General features: G+C 40.0%; 1 protein-coding gene across 1 annotated transcript in view; it reads right to left on the reverse strand.

The window, feature by feature from the left end:
• GUCY2F (guanylate cyclase 2F, retinal) overlaps positions 1 to 26,327 on the reverse strand; it is a 130,415-nt gene that overhangs the window by 91,768 nt on the left and 12,320 nt on the right. The window contains 4 exon segments of the mRNA XM_004379764.1: positions 6,254 to 6,351; positions 10,368 to 10,451; positions 11,828 to 12,182; positions 20,983 to 21,284. Coding sequence (XP_004379821.1) covers positions 6,254 to 6,351; positions 10,368 to 10,451; positions 11,828 to 12,182; positions 20,983 to 21,284 — 839 coding nt within the window.

Consider the following 26,327-nt stretch of genomic DNA (forward strand, 5'->3'; position numbering starts at 1 on the left):
TACAAATACAATGCAATCCCAATCCACATACCAACAACATTCTTTAAACAGATGGAAAAAACAATCATTAACTTTATATGGAAAGGGAAGCGTCCCCGGATAAGTAAAGCATTATTGAAGAAAAAGAATAAAGTAGGAGGACTTGCACTACCTGACCTCAGAACCTACTATACAGCTACGGTAGTCAAAACAGCCTGGCACTGGTACAACGACAGATACATTGACCAATGGAACAGAATCAAGAACCCAGATGTAAATCCATCCACCTACGGTCACCTGATCTTCGACAGTCTTTTTAACAAATGGTGCTGGCAAAATTGGATGTCCATCTGCAAAAAAAATGAAACATGACCCATACCTCATACCATACACAAAAACCAATTCAAAATGGATCGAAGACCTAAATATAAAACCAAAAACTATAAAGATCATAGAAGAAAAAATAGGATCAACGTTAGGGACCCTAATACACGGCATTAACAGCATACAAACCATAACTAACAACATACAAACTCCAGAAGATAAGCTAGATAACTGGGATCTTCTAAAAATTAAACATCAAAAGATTTCAGCAAAAGAGTAAAAAGAGAACTGATAGACTGGGAAAAAAAATTTGACTATTACAAATCCGACAAAAGTCTAATCTCTGAAATCTACAGGAAAATCCAACACTTCGACAACAAAAAGACAAGTAATCCAATTTAAAAATGGGCAAAGGAAATGAACAGACACTTCACCAAAGAAGACATTCAAGCAGCTAACAGACACATGAGGAAATCCTTGCAATCACTAGCCATTAGAGAAATGCTAATCAAAACCACAGTGAGATACCATGTCACCCCAGCATTACTGGCACAAATTAAAAAAAAACAGAAAATAACAAATGTTGGAGAGGCTGCAGGGAGATTATGCACTGCTGGTGGGAATACAAAATGGTACAACCATTTTGGAAAATTATATGGCGCTTCCTTAGAAAGCTAGAAATAGAAATACCATATGATCCGGCAATCCCACTCCTAGGAATATATCCCAGAGAAATAAGAGCCGTCACATGAATAGACATATGCACACCCATGTTCACTGCAGCATTGTTCACAATAGCAAAAAGGTAGAAACAACCTAGATGCCCATCAACAGAAGAATGGATAAACAAACTATGGTACATACACACGATGGAATACTATGCAACGATAAAGAACAATGATGACTCTGCGAAGCATCTCACTACATGGATGAATCTGGAGTGCATTATGGTGAGTGAAATAAGTCAATCACAAAAGGACAAACATTGTATGAGACCACTACTATAAAAACTCATGAAAAGGTTTACGCACAAAAAGAAACAATCTTTGATGGTTACAAGGGAGGGGAGGGGTGGGGGTGGAAAAACACTAAATAAACAATAGATAAGTGGTAATTTTGGTGACGGATAAGACAGGACACAATACTGGGGAAGCCAGCACAACTTGTTCAGGGTAAGATCACGGAAGCTCCATGGACAAATCCAAACTCCCTTAGGGACTAAAGTACTGGGCTGAGGGCTGTGGGGACCATGATTTCAGGAAGTATCCAGCTCAATTGGCATAACATAGCTTATAAAAAAAATTCTACATTCTACTTTGGTGAGTAGTGTCTGGGGTCTTAAAAGCCTGTGAGTGGCCATCTAAGATACTCCACTGGTCTCACTCCTTCAGGAGCAAGGGAAAATGAAGAAAACTAAAGATACAAGGGAAAGATTAGTCCAAAGGACTAACAGACAATATCTACCATAGCCTCCACCAGACTGAATCCAGTACAACTAGATGGTGCCTGGCTACCACCACTGAGCTGCACTGACAGGGATCACAATAGAGGGTCCCAGATAGAGCTGGAAAAAAATGTAGAACAAAATTCTAACTCAAAAAAAAAAAAAAAGACCAGACTTCCTGGCCTGACAGAGAGTGGAGAAACCCTGAGAGTATGGGCTCCGGACACCCTTTTAGCTCAGTAACGAAGTCACTCCTGAGGTTCGCCCTTCAACCAAAGATTAGACAGGCCCATAAAACAAAGACACTAAAGGGGCACACCATCCCAGGGGCAAGGACTAGAAGGCAGAAGGGGACAGGAAAGCTGGTAATAGGGAACCCAAGGTCGAGAAGGGAGAGTACCGACTTGTCATGGGGTTGGTAACCAATGTCATAAAACAACGTATGCACTAACTGTTTAATGAGAACCTAGTTTGTTCTATAAACCTTTATCTGAAGTACAATAAAAAATAAATAAAGAAATAAAGAATCTAGGTGTTACATTTCCTGATCCTGTGCTCTTTCCACCGCATCACACTTTATTTCACTCTTGATTGCCAATAAAAAATAATCTCAAGTATTTTCCAACACTCTGTTCTTAATGATCCGTGATCAGCTGAAGATTACTAGCTGATTTAGCCCTGAGTTAAGCACTCTACACCAAGACTATCACAGTCAAATTTCCAAGACAATGGTAAACTCTACCCAGCCCCCAGTGTGCTGAAATCTTAACAGTGCAAGATTCAGACAAGATGTACAACTTGACTCTTCACATAACCCTTGCCTCAACCTGAACTCTCCCCAACAGAGCAAGTCCAGGGAGGAATCTACTTCTCTTTCATTTTTTATTTTCATATCTCAGCAGGAGCACCTAGATCTGTATGTTGAGATATAGACCTCTCCACAAAGGGCAAAGGAGAAAGCGAGAATATTTGCCAAAATCTACATCCATTTGGGCTTCAGCTTCACTTTCTTCTAAAAACTTCCTTTCCTATCTTGACTTTTCCTGACCTGCCAATTTTTCTAGACTGAATTAATTTTATATTCACCAAGAGTTTACACTTTCAGACATTCCATTTGGATGGAATTCTTGGCTTGGCTTTTTGACTGATTAGACACAGCCAGCTGCAAGTTTGTGACTACACAGCAATTAAGGAAAATGTATGCTTCCCCTATCTTTTCCCATCAGAATCCCTGATACAGGCCAAATGCCAAAAGGGATCTGGAGGCCAGGAGCTATGTTCTAGGGTAATGCCATCCTTTTCCACCTGGGCCAAAATCGTAAAACTAAAAAGAACATTCCTAATAAGTCTATCAATCCCTGTTGCTGTTCATTTTTCTCACTCATATGGTGAAAAGTGGTGATTGTTTTTTTACTCCCATTATGTCAAAATTTATGCACAAGTGAAAGAAAAGATCTATCATCAAGATCAAGATTCTAAAACCCCAGGCACTTTGTTCATTTGAAAGTAGCACTACTCTGCTATTTATGATGATTTTGTGAGAATGATTATGTTTCAGTCACCAAATACAGGTTTATGTCTCAGTACAAAAGAGAGAAGGCCTAGAGGGAGGTTTTATAGATGTCACTAGACTATGACGACAAGACCTATAGCAAAAAGGGGGGGGGCTAATTCAGTCCAAAATTTAGTTACATTTATTGTTTTGATACTTTAAATCCAAAACATCTAAGCAGTTGACATGAACTGTCATTTTAATATGGGTTTCACCAAAAAGTAGGGATTTTAAAAATTGGTTTATTGCTTTTGACCAAAACTTTACTATCTTTTACTGCATTTTGACAATGATTTCTAGTCATCTGCTTTTACTACTGCTCACCTGTTTATAGATAAAATAACTTGTCATAGAATCGAATACTTTTTTTCTTTGTATTGGGTTATGTATTGGGATTGCTTCAGAGCTTAGAGCTCACTGTCTACTCTTTTTGCTGGAGGTGGGAATATTGGGTATATCACATCCAGAAAAAGTCTACCACCATGAGTCCTAAGGTCCTCTGGTGGCTTCAGAAAATGGAGACTAATATCAATAAGCCTTTATGCCACGAGGGTAGAATGTAGCTTTCAGTTACAGTGATAGTTTTAGCTTTTAACAATACATTTCCAGGAACATGATATCAGCCTTATAAAATGATCTGATGATTTCAACAAGAGGCAGAGTTGTAATTGAGAATTAAACCAAACAGATGAACATTTTATTTGATTCCAATTGTACATGGTATTACCATTTTAAACCAAACAAATTAACATTTTATTTCATTCCAATTGTGTAAGGTATTGCCATGTACCATATTTTTACGAATATAATGCACGTGATCTACGTTTGTTTGCCAACCGTGCCCTCCCCACCCCAGGTATTTTTGTAAGTGTGCTATGCCAATTTTTTCTTACATGTTGCTGTAAAAAAATTAGCATAGTGCACTAGGAAAATACCTCGCCGGGGTGAGGGGGGAATGTAAAAATACAGTAAATCCATTCTCACCCAGCCAATTAGTTAAAATATACTTTAAAGTGTCACATTTAGGTAAATGACCAAGTTGGTAACAGAGATAAAAATTAATTCTCAGATCTGGTTCTGTGGTGTAGCAAAGGTAAATGGCACACGGGGGGCAATATGATATGTTTGCATCCTCTCCCTACATCTCGCCACCACCATACTGGAATTTGCAAAGACTAATGTCTCTGTCATGGCCACAGATACTGGCATAGGGAGACATATTCCCTTATTCCCAGCTACCTTTGGCTAAACTGTTTCCCACACATGGCGTTCTTCCTCTTCTCCAAGCTTCTGTTTATGCTGTTTTCTCTGCCTAAAATTCCTATGGAGGCCAGGCAGGTAGTATTAAATAGGTTAAATAGGCTGAGTATAAGACAATAGAGAGTGATTGAAACTGTGGCAAACTGCAGAGAGCATGCCTCTTGCAAAAATGGCAACTATTACTGAGTTTCAGCCAATTGCCACAGTGGAACCCTAGGCTGACAGATCTTTCAACTTTTAAAGAAATGTCAGAAATCTAGATTTTTGTGTGAAATCTTACAATCTTTAAATTCTGGCCACTATTTTTTTTTAACTGTGAGGGTCAAACCAAAGTGGTTACCAGTTTGTGACCTGTGACTTAGACAAGTCCTATCCTTCTTTCTTTAAGACCCAGCTTTGATGCCATACTCTCTGAAAAGCCTTCTTCCACTGATCTGCCTCCTCTGATGTCCTACAATATTTCTAGTTTCTGTTGTGCAATATGGCTCCTACTTACTCACTTGCGTAGTATGATTTGTCTCCCTAACTTGACCGAAATCCCATTGAAGGCAGAGACTACAGGCCATCCCTCACAAAGCCTAGCCCAGGGCTAGGACATAGTAGTAGGCACTCAGTGAAGATCACCTATTACAACACAATCATAACCAGAACAGAACTCCTGATGAAACTCAACTCTCTTTCATTAGTTGATTCATTCACCAAGCTTTTACAAGCACTTACTATACCATAAGGAGCCCTGGTGGGGGAAAAGGTTAAGTGCTCAACAGCTAACCAAAAGGTTGGCAATTCGAACCCACCCAGAGGCTCCACAGGAGAAATACCTGGCGATCTGCTTCCGTAAAGATTACAGCCTAGGAAACCCGATGGAGTAGTTCTACTCTGTCACACGGGGTCGCTATGAGTCGAAATCAACTTGATGGCACCTAACAACAGCAACACTATACTCTAGAATTGTGCTCCATAGGGTTTTCAATGGCTGATTTTTCAGAAGTAGATTGCTAGGCCTTTCTTCTAAGGCATCTCTGAGTGGACCTGAACAATCAACCTTTCGACTAGCTGCCCAGCATGTTAACTGTTTGCCCAGCCAGGGACTCAGCAGTTCCACTCTGACACACATGGGGTTACCATGAATTAGAATTGACTCGACAGCAACTGATTGTTGTATTTATTTATTTTTACTATACTATAAGCACCATGTCAAGTGTTATGGGCCAACATTAATTAAAAAAAAGATATATTCCCGCCCTTGAAGAACTATCAAATGTTGAGAGTCCAAACATACAAAGAAGGGGTATATGAAGTCAAAACTAAACTATTGCCCAAAGTGACCTGCATTAACTTTCAGAAAACTGTTCTAAGACAGCACATCCAATAGAAATGTAATGTGAGCCACATATGTAATTTTAAGCTTCCAGTAGTCACGCTAAAAACATAAAAAGGAGGTGTAATTAATTTTAATTACATATTTTATTTAACGCAATATATCTGAAATATTATCATTTCAACGTGTTACTAATATTTAAAATTGATCAAATATTTTACCTGTTTTAAACTAAGTCTTTGAAATCCACTGTGTATTTTACTCTTACAATACATCTCAATTGGATCTAGCCACGTGTCAAATGCTCAATAGTCACTTGTAGCTTGGGGCTACCACACTGGACAGTGCAGCAAGAGAAAAGGCTGTTCCTTACCTTACTGCCAAAATGGGGATTGATAAATGTCACATCCTCCAAAGTCAGTAGAATTCTATTGGGTCCTTTAAGCAACTGGATTTTATTTATATGATGCCCGAAACAAACATAAAATCATAGGGTTACAGGAGACCGGATGATTTGCAAACCCAGGGTTGATTTTCCCTAAGATAAACGTTAAAGAATATCCAGGATAATTGGGAGGATAACCATGCATGGATCTTTACTGTAACTCCCACAGCAAAGAGAAGCAGAAACCCTGATCCCCACAACTTGCAGAGTTACAAAGACCAAAAGAGAAAAATGTGAATGTGCTTGAAGAGGCATTAATAGGGAAGGATGAGGGTACTGCAGGGGGATGGTATCTCAGACTAATAAAATGGTGATCCCACATCGAGGGCAATTTCAAAATTGTACCTCTAAATTCTTTTGAAGAGCTCAACCCACTTTCTCATATGCCATAGTACTTATCCTAACAATACCAAGGCCATGAATCATTAATCTCCATTTTACAGACGAAAAACACATTAAAGAAACAAAACAAAATTAAGTAAATTGAGTGATATCCCCTAGCCTGAGGCAGAGCTGGGACTTGAATCCTTGGTCCCTGGCTGTGTGCCCAGATTTCAGCCCACAAGACCACTTGTCTTGGGAAGTTGCATCTATGCGTTGCCAAAGCAACAGGTTGAAAAGTGGAAAAATTCAATCAGTTGGTTGCTTTGTCTACATGATTCCAAACAAGTGGGCTGACTGATTTTTTTTTTCTTTTACTGAATTGGTCTCTTGTTTGAGCATTACATAGACACAGTTTAAACCTGATTCTCTCCAAACATGTCTATTAATTTGCAGGGAATATAATTATTTTCTGAAAATCAATTACTAGACACATAGGAGATTATGATGTCTATACACACAGCCAGGTAGGTAGCCTCAGTTGAGCTGACCAGGCAACTTGAGAACCTGGAGGGAACTTTGGATTAGTCTGCGTAGGTATTTTGTTCTATTTTGTCTTAGGGGGCTCTCTGACAGCTACAGTTTGGCTTCACTTTTTCCATAATCCCATAATAGTCACCCTGTGGAATGTATTAAAGCCAGAGGGGGGAAAACAACCACTGAATCAAAATGCTTTGTCAAATTGTTCTAAAGAGAAATCTACAATGGCGCTGTAGCTTTAAGTACCAGCAACCGAGTCAGGTTTTCTCAGCGATTCCACTGGTTTGTAAACAAACAATTAATGTGTTTCTAATTGTCTGCCAACAAATATGTCCCTTATCACTGTGGGAGCTGCTGCCCTGCAGAGAGAATTAAAAGAGCCCTGTAGTGAATTCTTGGGTAGAGCACATGAATCTTTTGGCAAAGTAAAGCATCACTCCCTAACTTATCTGTTTCGTATGTGTAATGAATTGTCTTAAAGCAGGCACACCTGTAAAAATAATCATGCTACAGAATACACTCTAATACTGGACTCTCAATCCAGAGACCTGGGGTGCGGTGCAGGTTCTGTCATTAATTAGCCATGTGACCTTGGATAAGTAATTTAACCTCTTCATGCCTCTGTGTCCTCATCTATCTAGCAGGATAACAGTTTTTGCATTATCCGCCTTATTGAGTTGTTTTGAAAATCAAATGAGATAATGTATGTGAAAGTGCTCTGAAAAGCATGCAGCTTTTTGAAAGACTAAGGGCTTATTATTATCATTATCATCATTAGTATTACAAAGCACAGGAGAACTTTATAGAAAGGAAATGCAATCTGGTTCAGAGGAGTAAGGAAAAAGGAGGAGTTCAAAGAGTCCTTTGTTTTGGGGCGGTTACGTTCTTTGCACGTCTTTCTTTCTGAAAAAAAGTTTAAACAATCAAAACATACAGAAAAGGAAGGAACAGAGAGTCACTCTCCTGCAAAGTAATCACCGTCTATTACAGAAACTCATCAGCCATTCAGCTCTTCTGATTGCAGCCACGGTGGGCAGAGAGAGGGAGAAAGGCAGCAAAAAGGGGGCATCTTTTGTGCTTTGTTAGCTGAAGAACTGAGGACCAAGCGACTCCAGGAAATGATGTGCCTCTCTCCCATCTCTGAGTTTTTCGTGACCACTTGAAGTATCAATTGTCTCAAACTCATTTTCTTCTCCAATCGTTTTCCTCTCTAATCATATTCCTCTCCAATCATTTTTTCCCTCCAGTCTTCTTTGCCCTTCAGCCCACAATCTCCAAACAAACCCTCCCCCGACCCCACTGTTTCTTCTTTTTTCCTTCCCTTCCTGAGCATTGCAAACTGGGCTCACTTGATGCCTAAAGAACCAGTCCATTCACTGGGAAGGATCAGTGAGACCAGTCGTTTGGGAGATTGACAAGCAACATCAACACTGGAGGGGCTCCATTTGTCTTCTTTCTGTGGGATGTTTTGGCATTAGGTAGACAGACCCTATTAATCCTCAAATCTCTCTGGAGGGAGAAGATTTTTGGTTGGATGGCATTTATTTTTACTAAGTATATAATGATGTTAATTAAATACTTTATTCTTTGGCAGCAGCTAAATTAAAGACATTCAATTTCTGTTCTCAGCAGTGATATGTCGCAGTCACAGAAATTAAAAGGAAAACTTCCTTGAACTAACGTCGTTATCAAATGTGTTTTAACAATTCATAAGCTGTGTGACTTTATCAAGTTTCTAATCCTGGGGATATTGAATAGAAGTGGTTTTTCACAGAGATGCTAACGTATTAAAACACTAAGAGTAACACCTGTTACGGTTTCATTCCAGAATCTCACAAACTCATTAAAATATTAGAGCTGTAAGGGCTATTAAAGCTCATCTAATCCAATTACTTCATTTCACAAATGAGAAAATTGCAGCCAAGAGAGGTTCAGTGACTTGTCCAAGGTCACACAGCTATATAATCTAGACGTTTTGCCTTGGAACTTGCCCAAATGGCCCCACTCCGTTACCTGTTAGTCCATGCCATATTGTTGTTAGGACCAGCCTTACAAACAGGTGACAAAGATGTGGTTTGCAGGTTGGAAGGGGTAAAGTGGGAGGGTTGTGATTGATTTCATTTTTCATTTTCTCCAACTCATCTTATTATACAGAAAGTCCAGCTGTTAAAATGCAAAGATTATCCAAAAAGGGGTATCATGTTAAGCCATCTTCAGCCATTTTCCCCTGATCCTGAAATAATTCATCAGATTAGTTGATCACCAATTAAGGGACTTGAGGGAGTAAGAAAAAGACAGGATGATAACGATGATGATGATGATTAAATAGGATAGCTTTCGCCCAAGGAAGGACGGTAAAAATATGGACTGTAATACTCTGGGAAAAAGGCATGAGTATCAAAGTGAGGATCCTGGACCTTCAGCAATTAGCAGGAGAGTCTTGTGTGCCTGAGAAGCGGTTGAGATTTACCACTGAGTACCCACTATGAGTTAGGAGCCCTGGTGGTGCAGTGGTTAAGAGACAGGGCTGCTAACCATAAAGGTCGGCAGTTCAAATCTGCCAGCTTCTCCTTGGAAACCCTATAGGGCAGTTCTACTCTGTCCTATAGCGTCACTATGAGTCGGAATTGACTTGATGGCACTGGGTTTGGTCTTTTGGTTTACTATAATTTAGTACTGTTCTAGGTACTTTACTTACTTTAGTTTATTTAATCCCAGCTACAGTCTTGTGGGTTAGTACCATTATTCTTAGAGTTAGGATTCTAGCCAAAGTCTGCCTAATTCTTGGAACTCACTAATAGCTCGACACCATTACCTACAAGTCCATGCCATCTGGGGAACAAGGTGGTCATACAGACCCTGCCAATGGAAAAGGGAGCACAGATAGTGAATAGATAGGCCCTAAAGTACTAGTTCTCTTATTTCACCATTGTGTTGAGAGCCAGATCTACTCACGGGCAACAATTCTGACAGCACAGCTAAGGAAGTTATTCTTGGCATCATGAAAACACTTCACTCTAAATGGGGTGGTAGGAATGGTAAATCACTATGGAAAAAAGAAAATCAGTGGGTCATGTAATAAGGCAATTGTACTAAAACATGACTTCCTGGAAATCAATATTAACAAGGCTATTATGGGCTAGTATTTTTTTTTATATACAAAAGGAACAAAAAATGTACCTTATAAAGTAAGCAAATCCATTAATAGACAGCAGGGCTATAAGCAAAGCAAGGCACACCATCATGGCAAAGGCAGGGTCAATGCCTGCAGACAGCAAGAGGAAGAATGGAATTATCAGAGAGAGGCAGTAAATAAAGGGCACCACAGAGTGACTCCTCATGCTTTCTGGTGACTCTACAATCAAGCCACATCTACCTAACCTAATTCCATTTTTCTCCAGCACAGTCTGTCTTGTTGACTTTATGGACACAGAAAGCAATTTCACTGTTCTGAAGCAAAAACCACTCACCACTCTGACAATAACAAATCACCATGAATTAAGGCTGACCTGGGTGTTTCTTTGGAAGACAAGGTCCACGAATGGAAAACTTTGAGTACCTTAATTTAAGTTGGACGGCAATTGAGTTCTTGAGAATAAATATGTTATCTCACCTGTGAAGTGTAAGTATTATGTTGCCTTCATAAAATAAAAGACCTTTTTTAATTCACCCAAGCCATAAACCTCGTGAGTTATGAATGAAAAACATAACCCTTGTCTTTCACAGGTGAGTCTAGTTTTGATAATTAGTGTTTTCATCAGCATGTAAATTGGCCTCTGGAAAACTGAAATATTTGGATAGATTACTAAGATTTCAGAGGGAAATATATGATGACGTGAGTGAAGAAGTAGTTGGGTATGTCATGCTAGAGCAAAATAGAAATCAAAGCCTATTTCAAGTAGATGCATTTTGCTTTTGAAGGGTATGGTGTGTGCTTGCATAGGAATAATACGGGTCCTTCCAAAGTTCCCCTCTGGCTCTCAGAGAGTTGATGAAGTTTCCCCTCTTCCACCAGTTAGAGGAGTTCCATCAGTCAGTCAAACTGCAAGTATTTACTGGATGCCTACTGTGTTGGGTGGTTGGGAAGGAGAGGGGCATAAGAATTATTGGCTGTGGCCCCTGCCCTCAAGGAGCAGTCTGTTTGGGGGGAAACAATCAATACACAAGAAACAATAGAAAAGCAATTTTGTGCTAAGCTGTGTGGTACAGACTTTTAATTCAATGGGAGTTCAGAGAGGAGTAATGTGGGTTGTGGGGACCTGACTGGCAGGATTTAGATACATCAAGGGGAGGACAGGTGATCTTTCTAGCAGAGGAAACAATCACAGGTTAAAGCCTACAAAAGACCAAAGAGAAGGCTGATGCCTTCTTATTAGAGTAACTTCTTTGGGAAAGAGTGAGCTGGTTTTAAAAACGAGTCAGGGTTTTTAAATTGTGGACGATTATCCAAGGCTGCAAAGTACCTTTTGTTGTCCTTACTATTTTAAATTAACTGGATAGAGTACCAAGAAGTTTATGTTGCCTGAATGCAAATGACTGATTTTATTAGTGTTTCAATATTAAAATATGCCTTCCCCTGAAGAGGTTCCCTTGTAACCCAAGCTGCGCCAAATTGACTACCAGTGATTTTCTATTCCTTACCTCCTCGGCAGATCTTCCCTTCTGCAAACCAGCATTTTGCATCTGCTCGAGGGGACCTGCCACCAGGGAAGTGAATGGGGTTCCCTCCAAACCGTAGCAGCTCCATTTCCACGTCCACAGTGTAGGTGCTATGAAGTTCCCATTCTTTCCGGTTGGTGTCCAGAATTACATATTCGGAAATTCCATTTCCACTTGAATCTGTCCTTATCAACTGGTTGAATCCATAGAACTGCATGCTTCTGGAATGCTGAACCAGGCTGGCAGCACTAGCCCGTCCATTTTCTTTCATAGCATTATTCATGGCTTGTGCGATAAAGTAAATTGAATTGTAGATGGTTCCAAACAACGGGGAAACCTATTTTTAAAAATTACAATTATCTTGAGCCCTAGTCACCCTAGAGCAATCTCAGAGTGTATTCCAAGCCTGTGTTCATTATTACGGGCTGCACGTCTGAGTGGATAGAGCTATGAAGACCCAGAGGGGAAAAAAAAATTTGTTTCTGAGGACTTGCTTGGTTTCTCACCTGAATTTTTCTGTTATTCTCCCCCAGGCCTTCACATTTTTAAATATATCAAATATGACAATTTTATGAGCAAACCAAGTCATACACAATGTATTTTTATGCTCCTAGACTAACAAAGTGATTTCGAGTTATAAAGGCCACTTAAAAAACAAGTATGGAATAGACAAGAGGAGCCCAAAGGAAATTTACTAGGCTAATTACTGGTGCATTATGCATGGTAAAATCATTTTGCTGGTACTACTAGAGTGGTAGGTGTGTATGCAAGACTGTAAATATTGTGTCTTCACATCTGTGTCTGTACCCTATTTTAGTTTAAAATGGATGCTCTTCCAGACAAATGCTCCCCAGAGAAAGTGAACACTAGATTTCAGTTTTAAACATACACCTGCACACACGTAGACACATATGCTGACACATACATACCCCCAAATACAGAGTCAAATATTGTAGTATACGGAGAATGTGGTTTTTAATCAAGAAACTCTCTATCTAGTTGGTGTGCAGAGTGACAAAGCTTTGGTGAGAAGCCACTGTAAAGCAGTATGGCTGCTACAACGGACAGCATGATTACAGCTGCTAAATCAATATGGTAAAAGCAACGGTATTTGTGTACTATGCCTAATGTACTGCTCATTAACCTTGGAACAATCCTTGTATCTTTTTCTTTTCCAAAAAGGTAGGGAAGAAGAGCAAACAATCTCCCACCCTGACCACCCCTGACCCCTCCATGGCTTCGTGGTTTTACATGGCATTTCACTTCTAAGATGAAACTACAGAAAGCTATGGTCATGCCATTTTACTAGGCTTCAGAGAAAGCTGGTATTTGCTACCTTGGTTTCACAAGGTCTAGAAAACTATCATCCTGTGACAACTTTCATCTGAATAAAAGGGTTTAAAATTGACTGAATCATTTTCGTGTTGGAAATAAAAGTCAAGGTACAGAGAGGTGTAGCGGCTAGCAAGACACTGTCATGCCTTGTTAATGTAGAGCACAGGGTTTTCAACCCTGGCTGCACATTAGAATTATCTGAAAGGTGTCAAAAATACCAATGCCTAGCCCAACCCAGACCAACAGAATGAGACACTTTAGGTTGGGAATCCAGTAATCAGTAGTATTAAAAGCCTCCCAGGGATTCTAATATACATACAGGGTTTAAAACCAATAGCACAGAAGAATGCACAGTGGCCAGGTAGTCTGTTCTAAATGCCAGGATGTTTGGGCAAGTTATGTATCCCCTCTCTCTGGGCATCAGTTTCTTCATCTATAAAACGAAGGTACAGAATTACAAACCTCGGAAGTCATCTGATTTAACTATCTTACTTTATAGACAGAAAAGTTAGACCCAGAGAAGTTAAGTGATCTGTCAAAATTAGGCATGAAATTAGGCATAAAATTAGGACTAAAACCCAGATCTCCTGTCTCCTAGTTCACAGCATTCTTGGTTGAATTAGATGGTCCCTGGGGCCTTTTCTAGTTGTGAACTCCTGTGAAATTTCCCAACTTCTGTTCTAGTTCACGTACCAAATTTAGTTTGGAGACATGTTTTGTTTGGCTAGTATGTGAATTCTTCTTCATCTCTCTGACCTCTTAACATTGTAGTGCCCCAGGGCTTAGTCCCTGATACTCTTCACTATTTGTACTCATTCCCTTGGTGATGTCTTCTGGTTTCATGGCTTTAAATACCATATCTATGCCTATAACTCTCAGATTTGTATTTCCAGCTCAGACCTCTCCTCTGAATTCCAGATGCATATATTCAACTCTCTGTTATCTATTCAGATATTAAACTCAGCATACCCAAAATTGAGCTCCTGATCTTCACCCCAAATCCTCCTGTTCCATCTATAGTCCTCCTCCATTTTTGTTACTAACAACTCCATTCTTCCAGTTGCTCAGGCCCAAAAACGTTGCCCCAGATAACAGAAGTAACTACTGGCAGAGCGGAAAGCAACATTTTGGTCTCCTGAGTTTTAGTTCAGTGATCTCCCTTCACCACTCTGCCTTAACATGCCCTCTATAGAAATAGCCATCATGAATAGATGACATGTGCTGCCACCAAGGCACCCACACTTAGTTGCCTAGCACACACTGAGGTCCCTTTAGAGCTTTTCACTAAGTCTCTCTCCTCACGTTCTCAGATGTTCCACTTAATGGTCTTTAGGATTTCTGCAAGAGTCTGCCTGTTTTCTGGAGCTTTGGAAGGTTATGACAATAAGTGAGGGTGGAAGGTAGAGTATAAAAATCAATACTAGTAAAACAAATGAATAAAAAACCACAGGGCAGCAAGTCGCTGAAAGCAGTGTTCTGTTTTGAAAGGCACAGAGCCTTCTGGGAAAGAGACTGCATCTACCTACAGCCAAAAGCAAAGGTTGGGGCTCTTAAAAAAACACGCCCATCTCTGAGTTGACCTATTCCTCTGGTTTTTCAGCCGGCCAGACTATGCTGCCCTTTGTGTTCTCGGGTTGGCTTCTGTTAGAGCTGACTGACAGCAACTCCCCAAGATGACTGAAGCCTGAAGCCTGCTCTTCAGCCTCCACCACATCACACACACACACACACACACACACACACACACACACACAAGTGTGGTAGAGGGACCTGAAGCCAAGGGGAAGAGCATAGCTGTAGCAGCAGTATTCAGTTGCAAAAGAGTAACTGCCACAACTGCCCATCCTCATTGCGAGGGTTTGGATTTGTGTGCTAGTTGGTTTGTGTTCCTGTTCCATCCTCTTGTGTCCTTCAGCAATGGGAATTGTCCCTTCCATAAGTTGAAGGCACACTCTGTTAGCATCAGTCACATAAAGTTTCTAGTTACAGTTGATGCAAATAATGAGAAAGAGAAGAGGTGGAGGGGGGACAAGGGAAGAAGGGACACTCTCCAAAAGCTTCTGTCCTGTTTTCTGACTCCAGCACCAAAGAAGCAAGACAGGATTGGATAGGAACTCCTGTCAGACAGTTGTCTATGTTGACATCACAGCCCAGAATGCTGAAACCACTGACGACTCAGTCTATTGGTCTTGCCTGCTGTATAGACTGGCACCTGAATGAGTAAATGTATAATAGATGAATGAGTGATAATTTAAACTTATTATTTATTGTGGTTCAGTGACCTTATCTAGGCCTTTTGGAACTTGTATCCCAAGAGGACCAAGTGTGGGTCAGGAGCAGTGATATTAGAATTTGTTCAGTTTAATAACTTGTGCTATTGTTAAGTTGATCATCATCAGTCCAGATTTACTGTGCTTGAGAAGACACGAAACTAGCTTCCTAAGAAATTTGTCTTCAGAAGCCATCATTTTCAGGACAAAATGGCAGCATCACTTTTGAACAAAAAGCCAGGTACATGCAGAGATCAAGAAACCAGACGGTAATTGAATTGTTATTGAAGGTGGTACCTCCAATAGTGTATGATCTCAACCCTTGGAGTTAGTCGAGAGATGGACAATAGAACAATCTGTCTGATGTGATGTTCATAAACACAATACTCTTATTTTGTATAGAATGGGGTACAAAGAAAATTGTAGTCACTGTGAGCTTCAGGTAACCTTTTTTGACAAGCTGCCTGGTGTGACCCCATCCTGGAATGCTTCAACCCTAACCACATCCCCTTCAGCCCAGCATCCCCCTGCCAGGCATCCACGTTTAGGATGATGGAAAACAATAGGTGTAAGGAGTTTAAGATCCTCTTGGCTTGCTGAGAAATCCAGAGGCTCTCCTTTGTTTAATCAAATAAGGCCACATTTGGCAAAAATATCCAAAATGTGTGTTCCAGCAGTATGCATTTGTAGCCAATAGAATTTCACTGAAAATAAACATTGGTAATATAATGAAAGGAAAGAATGTAGGCACCAAAACTTTATTCCAGAAGTTTATTTTGTGCCAAAATATAAAGGTACAAAGTGATAGTCCTGCCCAATCAGCCTGAGATCAAATTAGGAAGTTTGTCACTAGCATCCCACGCACGAATTTCTCCATTCTGATTCATTGTTCTCTTTTCAAGGGTTCTCATAAAGCCCTGGTTTCTCGCACAAGGAGGAAAACAATCTGATAAACTCATTCAAATCGAAATATTCGTCACTTAGTAATGTTACTTTGCTTGAATAAAACATTAGACATAGGGCACGGTTTAATGCAGGGAAAAAAGCCAAAGCCTAATGACCTTGATGTTATCATGAAATTTCGTAACATCAGGAATAAAGAGAAGATCTTTAGGGGGTTGAGAAGGGAGATAAAACATGTTGCATCAAAGGATCAGGAATCAGAATGACACTGGAGTTCTCAATACCAAGAGTGAAAATCAGAAGACAATCTGATGTCTTCAAAGTGCTTAGTGAAAATTATTTTTAACCTAGATTTATATAGTCAGCCAAACTATCAACCAATAGTCAAGATAAAATAGTAACTTTTCAGATGCAAAATCTCAAAAATTTACCCCCTGTGCACCTTTCTTAGGAGCTACTAGAGGATGCACTCCACCAAAACGAGGGAGTAAAGCAAGAAAATGGGAGTTACAAGATTGCTAAATTAGTGGGTCCAGCACAGAAGAGAGAGAAAAAGAATTTCCAGTATGATGAAAAGAGAGATTCTAGCATAATAGTTAACAGCAGCCTTAAGGAGCAACAAGTTTAAATTGGAATAGGAGGTAAGAGGACCCAAGGAAAAACAAATGAAATTAATAAGAGATTTAACAGGTTTTACCCTGTATAAAATTGTTTTGAGAGATTTTACAGGTTTTTCAGAAGGTGTGGAAAGACTTAGAAATTCAAATTAAGGTAAGCAAATAAAAGATAAAGCAATTACTAACTCCAGGAAAAATCCAAAGTTATACATGAAATGAATTGTAATCATAGTATACTATATGACTCAGCAATGAATGATATTTAAATACCAAAAAAACAAAATAAACCAGGGGCCATTAAGTCAATTCCAATTCATAGCGACCCTATAGGACAGAGTAGAACTGCCCCATAGGGTTTCCAAGTAGCAGCTGGTAGATTTGAACTGCCGACCTTTTGGTTAGCAGCCTGAGCTCTTAACCACTTACACTTAAAAATACTGAATATGGAATTAATTAAAATTGTGATTAACTATATTGAGGGTTTGAAGGAGGGTAAGGGAGTATAAAATAGCTAACAAACCTCCCCCTCTATAATTTAAAAAAAAAAAACTTGTTACCCTTGAGTAGATTCTGACTCATAGCGACCCTATAGGACAGAGTAGTACTGCTCCATAGGGTTTCCAAGGAGTAGCTGGTGGATTTGAACTGTGGAGCTTTTGGTTAGTAGCCCTATCTCTTAACCACTAGGTCACCAGGACTCCCCTCTGTAATAGGAAGCCAACAAATAATGTCAAAAATTGATTAGTCAGGAGATACCAGTAGCAGTATGGTATTTAGAAACATAGAGGTAAATACATAATAAAGAACTAAAAGAGATAAAAGTAGTTCTCTAAGGAAGGGTAGGAGAGAGGCCATCTTGATAATGCATTTGTTTACTTATTATCTCTCTCACTAGAATTTAAGCCCCATGAGGGCAGAACAAGTGATGTGCCAGTAAATGTTTAACAACATCTCTCTGGTGGGGGGGCGGGGGGGCACTTTGATTTGTAGCATTTGCCAATTTCTGTGGTGTAAATACTCCCAGAATGCCTGATTTTGAGCTACCAGTGTGATGTCACCAATAAGGTTATCCTGGCCCCAAAGGAGAAAAAGTGGAAAAGAAAGTATCTGTATGCCAGGCACTCTACTAGTCACTTTAAACATTTTGCATTGTTTAATCATCACTATAATCCTAAAATATATAGATCACTAACCCATTTTACAGATAAGGAAACCAAGACTCAAAAAGTCTAAGTAACTTGCCCAAGGTCACACAGCTAATAAGAGTCAGAGCTGAAATTTAAAACCAAGTTTGCCTAACTTCTTGTCATATGCTATGTCTGTTACATCAGCTGCCTTAAAAAATTTCTTTTGGCAAGGTAATTTAGGAAGAAAAGGGAGGGTGTTTGTCAGAGATATGAAGACAATTGTTTCACCGTCTACCACTCTTTGGTTATGAAGGTCTAGCCTAGGCACCTGTAAAGCAGGGAAAGAAATGCATCCAAACAGGCTTTTTTATAAGCTCTGGATTCTTCATTTTAGCTGTATTTTCTTGTCTAAAGCAGAGTACAGGCTGCCTAGCAACCAAGCTAATGGCATCTTTTTTGCCTTAATTACCGTATGTTCTCCACAAACTCAAAGGGATGGGATCAAATATTAAGGGTAAAAGGTCTGTATTTTTTAATCACTATATTTGCTCTTTTATATGTACAATACACACACACACACACCTTCATCATTCCCTCAACCCTGTGATTAAAGTAGAAAAATGACTTAGAGTGTATCTATATGATGTCATACTATTAGCTAAAAAGTACAAAATTCACCCTCTGAATATACAACACTAAACAACTCGTTTGACTAACCATTATTAGCAATTTGTGGGATTCTTGCAATTCTTAGCTAAGTTGACTAGTTGTTTTGATTTAAGTGTGTGTGTGTGTGTGTGTGTCCCCTAAAAGAGAGATGTTTATTATAAACGTATGCTAGTATCGGTGGTAATAAAGTTCAAATTCAACACTGATAATAGCTCTGCTAGTCACTTTTTTTATTTGAAAAAGAATCAGCAAAAGATTTGCTATTAATTCTCTGGACATAAAGACATAAGTAAACCTAAGTTGCATCTCAACCACTTATTCAGAGAGAGAAGCATCCCAAAGGATAAATAAATAAAGGGTGGATAAAAAGGAGAATATCATGTAGAATGTGAGTGTCAGCTGCCTACCTGAAAGTCTTCTTCATTGCAATAGAATCTCAATTTTGTTTATGCTTTTCCAGCATCCAGAGGATCAATCATAGTGGTCTCATTCCTCTTTCCAAATTATTGGTTTAGGCATGGGTATCAGACGCAATTGTGGACAAGAAGATTGGAGGGGTGAAGTCTGTTTAGGGAGCTTCTGGGAAAGATTTCCTCATTCTTAAAAAGAGATACAAGAGAGGGGCATTCCTGATTTTTGCTTCTGGACATTTCTACCTGTATGTGATGTCTAGAACTGTGGCAGCCATCTTCAGACCATGAGAACCAGCTCACTAGGGCAAGCCAGCATGCTATGACTTAAAAAGTGGAAAGATTAAAAGAACCTGTTTGTTGATGACATCATTGAGCTCCTGAATTAATCACCCTTGGAACTTCACTAGGAGCACCCCCTTACCTTCAAATTAAAAACAAAATTATTGCTTAGGCCATTTTGTATTGAGGTGTCCATTCCTGCAGCCAGAAGCATTAAAACTAATACAGTATGCTAACAAATGCTAGAACTTTTAAACTAATTTATGTGTTATTCTAAGTACTTCTGAAAATGTCTGCTTTCTACATCTGGCCTTCAACCTATAGAAGCCTCCCTCTGTATTTTTCTAATTTGTATTTTTTCCTAATATATCTGACTACCTTTGTCTCCTCATCTTCTTCTCATATTCCTTGTCTTCTTTGTACTCTTCCTCTTTGTTTTTGTCCTTGCTCTCCTTTTTCTTCCTCTAGCCCTTAAGTGACTGTGATTTGAATCTGACGTATGTCTATACATACATGCGTCCACATATATATAAATACTATTTGTATTCTTCCCCATTCCTAGTGATTCCTTCCATATAGAGGTAGCTCTACTAGCAAAAAACTCCTGGCATCTCTTCATCTGCTTACTCATTCCTCCCCACACAGGAGGAGTGACTGAATCTGACTGGTCAGTTTGGAAGGAGAATTAAGCATGTGTAGTCCAGCCCCCTTCTATCTTCTTTCTCTTAGGAATGAGCTACCTACAGGGAACATGTGCTCTGCTATGGTTCCAAGCTGTAAATCTTACAAAAGGTCTGCCCCATGGGGGAGGACTACAGTCGTTTAGCAATGCTGGTGACTAGGTGAAGTCTGTTTATTCCTCAACTCAGTATTGGGAAGCTCAAATGTCTATAGATAGAAGGAGCATTCTCTAATAACATTTTTTTAATAATAAAGGTGATATTTTCTTGTATACCAACTCTTTTGTCTTATTGCTGAATTGGTTCAGAACTTGGGTCAGAAAGAGGACTTCTTTTTATTAGGCCCCCTTGAATAGCACCAACCAAAAACTCACTGCCTTCGAGTCAATTCTGACTCACGGCGACCTTATAGGACAGAGTAGAACTGTCCCATAGGGTTTCCAAGGCTGTAATCTTTACAGAAGCAGACTGCCACATCTTTCTCCCGCTGAGTGGCTAGCAGATTCAAACTGCCAACCTTTCGGTTAGCAGCCAAGCACTGTAACCACTGCACCACCAGGGCTCCTTTGAATAGCACCAGTATATATTAAAGTTTTGTTTCCCCATTCTTAAATACAGTACATTTCAACTATTCTTCTTGACTATATGTTGTCCTTCATTGGGGGTTGCTTGAAAATGGAAAAAAAAAACTCCAACAGGATGTCTTTGTTTTAGAGGTATTTCTGATTGGTGTGCCTGCTATTGATTGAGTTTTCTATGGAATAGAGGCTCTTGATAGGAAAAAGATTTACCTCCCTGAGTTTTGAGGTTCTCTTTTCATGATAACTTGTGAATCTGCACTTACCTGATCTGCCTCCAGCTGCTCAGGAATTTCACCTCTAGATGCTGCCTCTGTGTAAGCTTGATAGAAGGTCTTTTCATGGGACTCCACTGTAATGGTCAACACAGCGTCATAGGCCTCCTGGAGCTTTAGGTTGTTCCTCAGGACCTGGTAGGGGGTGTGCTTATAAGGTAAACTGTAGAGCATGGCATCACAGGGAACAAACGCATAGGTTCCATCGGTCATTTTCAGATCATGAGCCCATTCCAAAAGACGCTTCTGAGTCTCTCCCCCAATCAAGGCTGAATGCATGCACATGATGATTACTGAAACCAACAAAACAGGGAGATTATGGCAACAATATGTTAGTAAAAGACAGTACCCAAAACTACAGATTGTGAGAAATAAATAAATGTGTTATAACCAATTTTTAAATGATTTCTACCTTACGCCTCCAAGATGAGCAAGATGCTGAGATCCTGAGCCTAAGCCGAGATATGTTCAGGGACCCTGAGCTGGGTACGGGCACAAGAGAGATGAGCCTACAGGGTGCAGTGTCTAATACTAGACAGGACAAAAACAAGTATAACAAATGGGAGGTGGCATAATGAAGATCTAGATTTATAGCCTAACTCCACCAGTTGCTAGCTGTATGCCCTTGGGAAAATTACACAACCTCTCTCTGCCTCATTCATAAAATAGAGGTAATAATATGTACTTCATGGGGTGGTAGCAAGGATTGAAGATGACAATTTATATAATGGGCTTAGCACATAGCACTCAATAAACAATAGTATTATTATACCTAAGAATAAGAAGGTTAAAAGGAGAGTATGGAAGATATTCCCATAGCCACTGTTTTTTTGTTTCCTTTTGGTTTGGTTTTTTTATTGTACTTTAGATGAAGATTTACAGAGCAAATTAGTTTCTCATTAAACAATTAATATGCATATTCTTTTGTGACATTGGTTGCCAACCCCATGACATGTCAGCACTCTCCCCTTCTCTACCTTGGGTTCCCCGTTACCAGCTTTCCTGGCCCCTCCTACCTTTCTGTCCTTGCTCCTGGACTGGTGTGCCCATTTAGTCTCATTTTGTTTTATGGACCTGTCTAATCTTTGGCTGAAGGGTGAAGCCACGGTTGTTTTTTATCGCTCACTCCCTACAAACATACACTCCAATAGATTTTTACCAACTGCTCCCATCCTTACCGAGGCCATTATAGACATTGAATGGCACTAAGTCACACTCACCTATAAATCCTACTTATATTATGGGTGATATGTTTAACTTTAAAAAATTTAATTTCCCTATAATTGGAATTACTTTTCAATCAATTTAATTCTTCCCAGACTTATGAAACTATGTTGTTTGGCAAGGCTATGCTAGAATAGAGTGGATTAGAGGGGGCCACAGTTGAAGAATGGCAGCTAGATCACGAGACTGAAAGCCTTATATCCAATTTCGCCCTTGGCATGCTAAATGAGTTTAGTTTAAGCCCACTTGTGCTTCAGTGCCCACATCTTGAAAATGTAGATTCCAATGCATTTCACAGGTACATTGAGTAGTTTAATTAGCTAATGGCTGGCAAGTATTCTGAGCTCCTTGAAGAAAGGCAAAGGTCCTATTGCCATTTGTAAATATTAATTATACATGCTTATATGGAACCCTTAATCTCAGGAACTAAGTGTGCTTAACTATATTCAATGACTGGTCTTTGGCGTTTACATATTGCTTCATCTATTTGCAAAAACCTTCTTTACACTTGTTAAATAACCCCAGAAAGTTTTCCCTTTGAACTAGAGCTGGTACCCTTTATTTTCTTTAAGATGTAACTAATAAGTTTTGAGGTTAATTTAAACACACCACACACACACACCCTACAACACAGCATAACTTGAGTTTTCAAATGACTATTAGCTCCTTCCAAATAATTACCCTAAGAGGCTCTACATGTATTCTGATGCTCAGCCCTTGCTTAGAATCCTCCAGGGAGATTCCTGGAGCCAGTTTATGAGCCACACAAGGAATTCAGCCTCACTGGTTCATAATCAAGAAGCCCTGGTGGTGCAGTGGTTAAAGCATTCGACTGCTAACTGAAAGGTTGGCGGTTCTAAACCAACAGCCTTTCTGCAGGAGAAAGATGTGGCAGTCTGCTTCTGTAGAGATTTACAGCCTTGGAAACCCTATGGGGTCACTATGAGTTGGAATCGACTCGACAGCAGTGGATTTGGTTTGGTTGGTTCATAATCACCCATTATATAACGGGAAAATGGCCTGCTAGAGAGCGTTGACAAGGCAAGAGTTGGGTTTAGAAAAAGAAACTAGAACCCAAGACCTCTCACTCCCTATGTTTGGCTACACCATTAAATATCAATCAGTTTCATCAAATTAGTTCAGTAACAGGTCCATTGGGTGGGTGTTATGGATTGAATTGTGTCCCCAAAAAATATGTTTTGTAAATCCTAACCTCTATGCCTGTAGTTATAATCCCATTTGGGAATGGGTATTCTTTGTTATGTTAATGAGACAGGATTAGTGTAGGGTGTGCCTTAAGTCGATCTCTTTTGAGATATAAAAGAGATTAAACAAACAAACAAAAGAAGCAGAGATAGGGGAAGAGAGATGCCAAACCACATGAAGATCTCCCAGGAGCAGATTCTCAAAGAAATAAGGAACTTCCTCCAGAGCCGGCAGAGACAGAAAGCCTTCCCCTAGAGCCGGCACCCTGAATTGAGACTTCTAGACTCCTAAAATGTGAGAAAACAAATTTCTGTTTGTTAAAGCCATCCACTTGTGGTATTTCTGTTATAAAAGCACTAGATAACTAAGTCAGAGTTTGGTACCGAGAAGTGGGGGTGCTGCTCTAACAAATACCTAAAATGTGGAAGTGGTTTTGGAATTGGGTAATGGGTAGAGGCTGGAAAAGTTTTAAGGTGCCTAATAGTAAAAGTATAGATTGCCTTGAAGAGACTGTTGGTAGAATTATGGACATCAAAAGCAATTCTGGTGAGGGCTCAGAAGGAAGTGAGGAGAGCTATAGAGAAGGTCCCCATCGTCTTAGAGAATACATATGGTGCCAGCAACAGAATGTTGCTAGAAATGTGGACATTAGATGTGCTTCTAGTGAGACTTTAAAAGACAATGATGAACATGTGATTGGGCAATGGAAGAAAGGCAATGCTTTTATGCAGTGGCAAAGAACTTGTCTGAATTATGTTCAAATGTTTGGTGGAAGGTAGAACTCATAAGTGATGAACTTGGATATCTGGCTGATGAGATTTCTAAGCAAGATCTTAAAGGGGTTGTGTGGTTTCTCTTTGCCACTTATAGTAAAATGTGAGAGGAAAGAGATGGACTTAAAAATGAACTGTGCAAAATGAAAACAAAACTTAAAGATTTAGAAAATTCTGTTGTACAAGCTAAGGACACATGTCCTAGAATTTTCACCTAGGATGTGGCTACATAATCTTTTGTTAAAGAGATTAAGCCTGTGTCTGATGGATCTAACCAACTACCACAGCAGAAAACCCATCAGCTTATACTGAAGGGGACAGAGAACAAAAGGAAAAAACCGCTGTCTGCCTCTTGGAATTCTACAGGCAGGAAACAGACCAAAGGAGCTACATCTGTTGTCCTCCAAGAAAAGGAAAGGATCATCCCTGGAGCAGCTCGGCGGAGATCAGCAAAACTGTTGGAAGGAGCATGGGAAGTAGGTTCAAAGTGTGCAGCCATGGTCTCCTGAATCTCAAAGGATAGGGTCACAGACTCCTAGGTTTCAATGAGTCAGATCTTCGCCAACTCAGTTCCAGAGTGTGGGGCTGCCATTAAGGTGTGCAAGGCGAATGAGGCTGCCGCCCAAAACTGAGGAGGCGAGGCTATCATGCCCAAGGGGCAGAAGAATGGGGCCTGCTGAGGCCAAGAGGGTGGGTTCTCCACTCAGGTGGATTAGGAGAATAGGGTCACCTAAAGCCAAGGGAGCCGAGTTGCCGTCCCAGTTGGCCTGAAGGCAAAGCTGAAGCCCAGAGCTGAGGGGCCTACACCCAGAATCCAGAGGACATGGCCAACACCCAGAGTCTGGAGGGCAGGGCCATTGCCTAGATGGTCTCAGAGAGGAAAGAATTATTTTCAAGGCTTGAGAGCTAATATAATGTATTCTGCTGGGTTTTGGACTAGTTTGGTGTCTGTTATCCCTTCTTTCCCTCCAATCTCTCCCATTTGCAATGGAAATGTCTACTTTGTGCCTGTCCCACCACTGTACTTAGGAAACAGATAACTTATAGTCTAGATTTCACAGTTCACAGATGAAGAGAAATTTTGCCCCAGGATGGAACACACCTAAAGTCTCACTCATATTTGATTTAGATGATTCAGAAGATGAGATTTTGGACTTGGAGTGGATTTAAGACTTTTGGGGTGATGTGATGGGGTGAATGTGTTTTGCATGTGGCAAGGATATGAATTTGAGGGGGCCAAAGGGTGAAATGTTATGAATTGAATTGTGTCCCCCCAAAATATGCGCTGCAAATTCTAACCTCTATGCCTGTAGTTATAATCCCATTTGGGAATGGGTTTTCTTTGTTATGATAATGAGACAGGATTACCGTAGGATGTGTCTTAAATTAATCTCTTTTGAGATATAAAAGAGATTAAACAAGCAATTGAAAGAAGCAGAGATGGGGGAAGAGAGGTGCCAAGCCACATGAAGATCTCCCAGGAAAAGAAGTTCAAAGAGACAAGGACCTTCTTCCAGAGCGAGCAGAGAGAGAAAGCCTTCCTCTAGAGCTGGCACCCTGAATTCAGACTTCTAGCCTCCTAAACTGTGAGAAAACAAATTTCTATTTCTTAAAGTCACTTACTTGTGGTATTTCTTTATAGCAGCACTAGATAACTAAGTCACCAGGTGTTATTTAATTGTCCAGTTTCTGACAGTATCTTTGGCAAGTAGGTCGGAATTATCATCTTTATTCTACAAAAGCAGAGATTAGATGGCTTGACCGAGGTTATCCAGTACAGATAAAATTCTATTTAATGTGCTGAAAGGGACATCAAAATTACTTCATTAGATCAAAAATATTAAACAGAATGAAGTGCTTTCTGTTGGTTGAAATATAGCAAATACTTTAACTTACACTACATGTAATTGATGCTCTGGTGTGCCACCCAGATGCCCCCTTCAGGACTGAAGCACACATTACCCCAGCGGCTGTGGATGTTTGCAGCTGATGGCTCAGTCCCTCTCTGGGACTTGCCCTCAGTTGAAGAAAGTCACCTCTCCCAAGGTGTGATGGTTAAGATTATGTGTCAACTTGGCTGGGCCATGATTCTCCGTGTTTGAATGTAATCACTCCCATGATTGAATATACTGT

Source organism: Trichechus manatus, unplaced genomic scaffold (assembly GCF_000243295.1).
Source record: "Trichechus manatus latirostris isolate Lorelei unplaced genomic scaffold, TriManLat1.0 scaffold00068, whole genome shotgun sequence".
Lineage (NCBI taxonomy): Eukaryota > Metazoa > Chordata > Mammalia > Sirenia > Trichechidae > Trichechus > Trichechus manatus.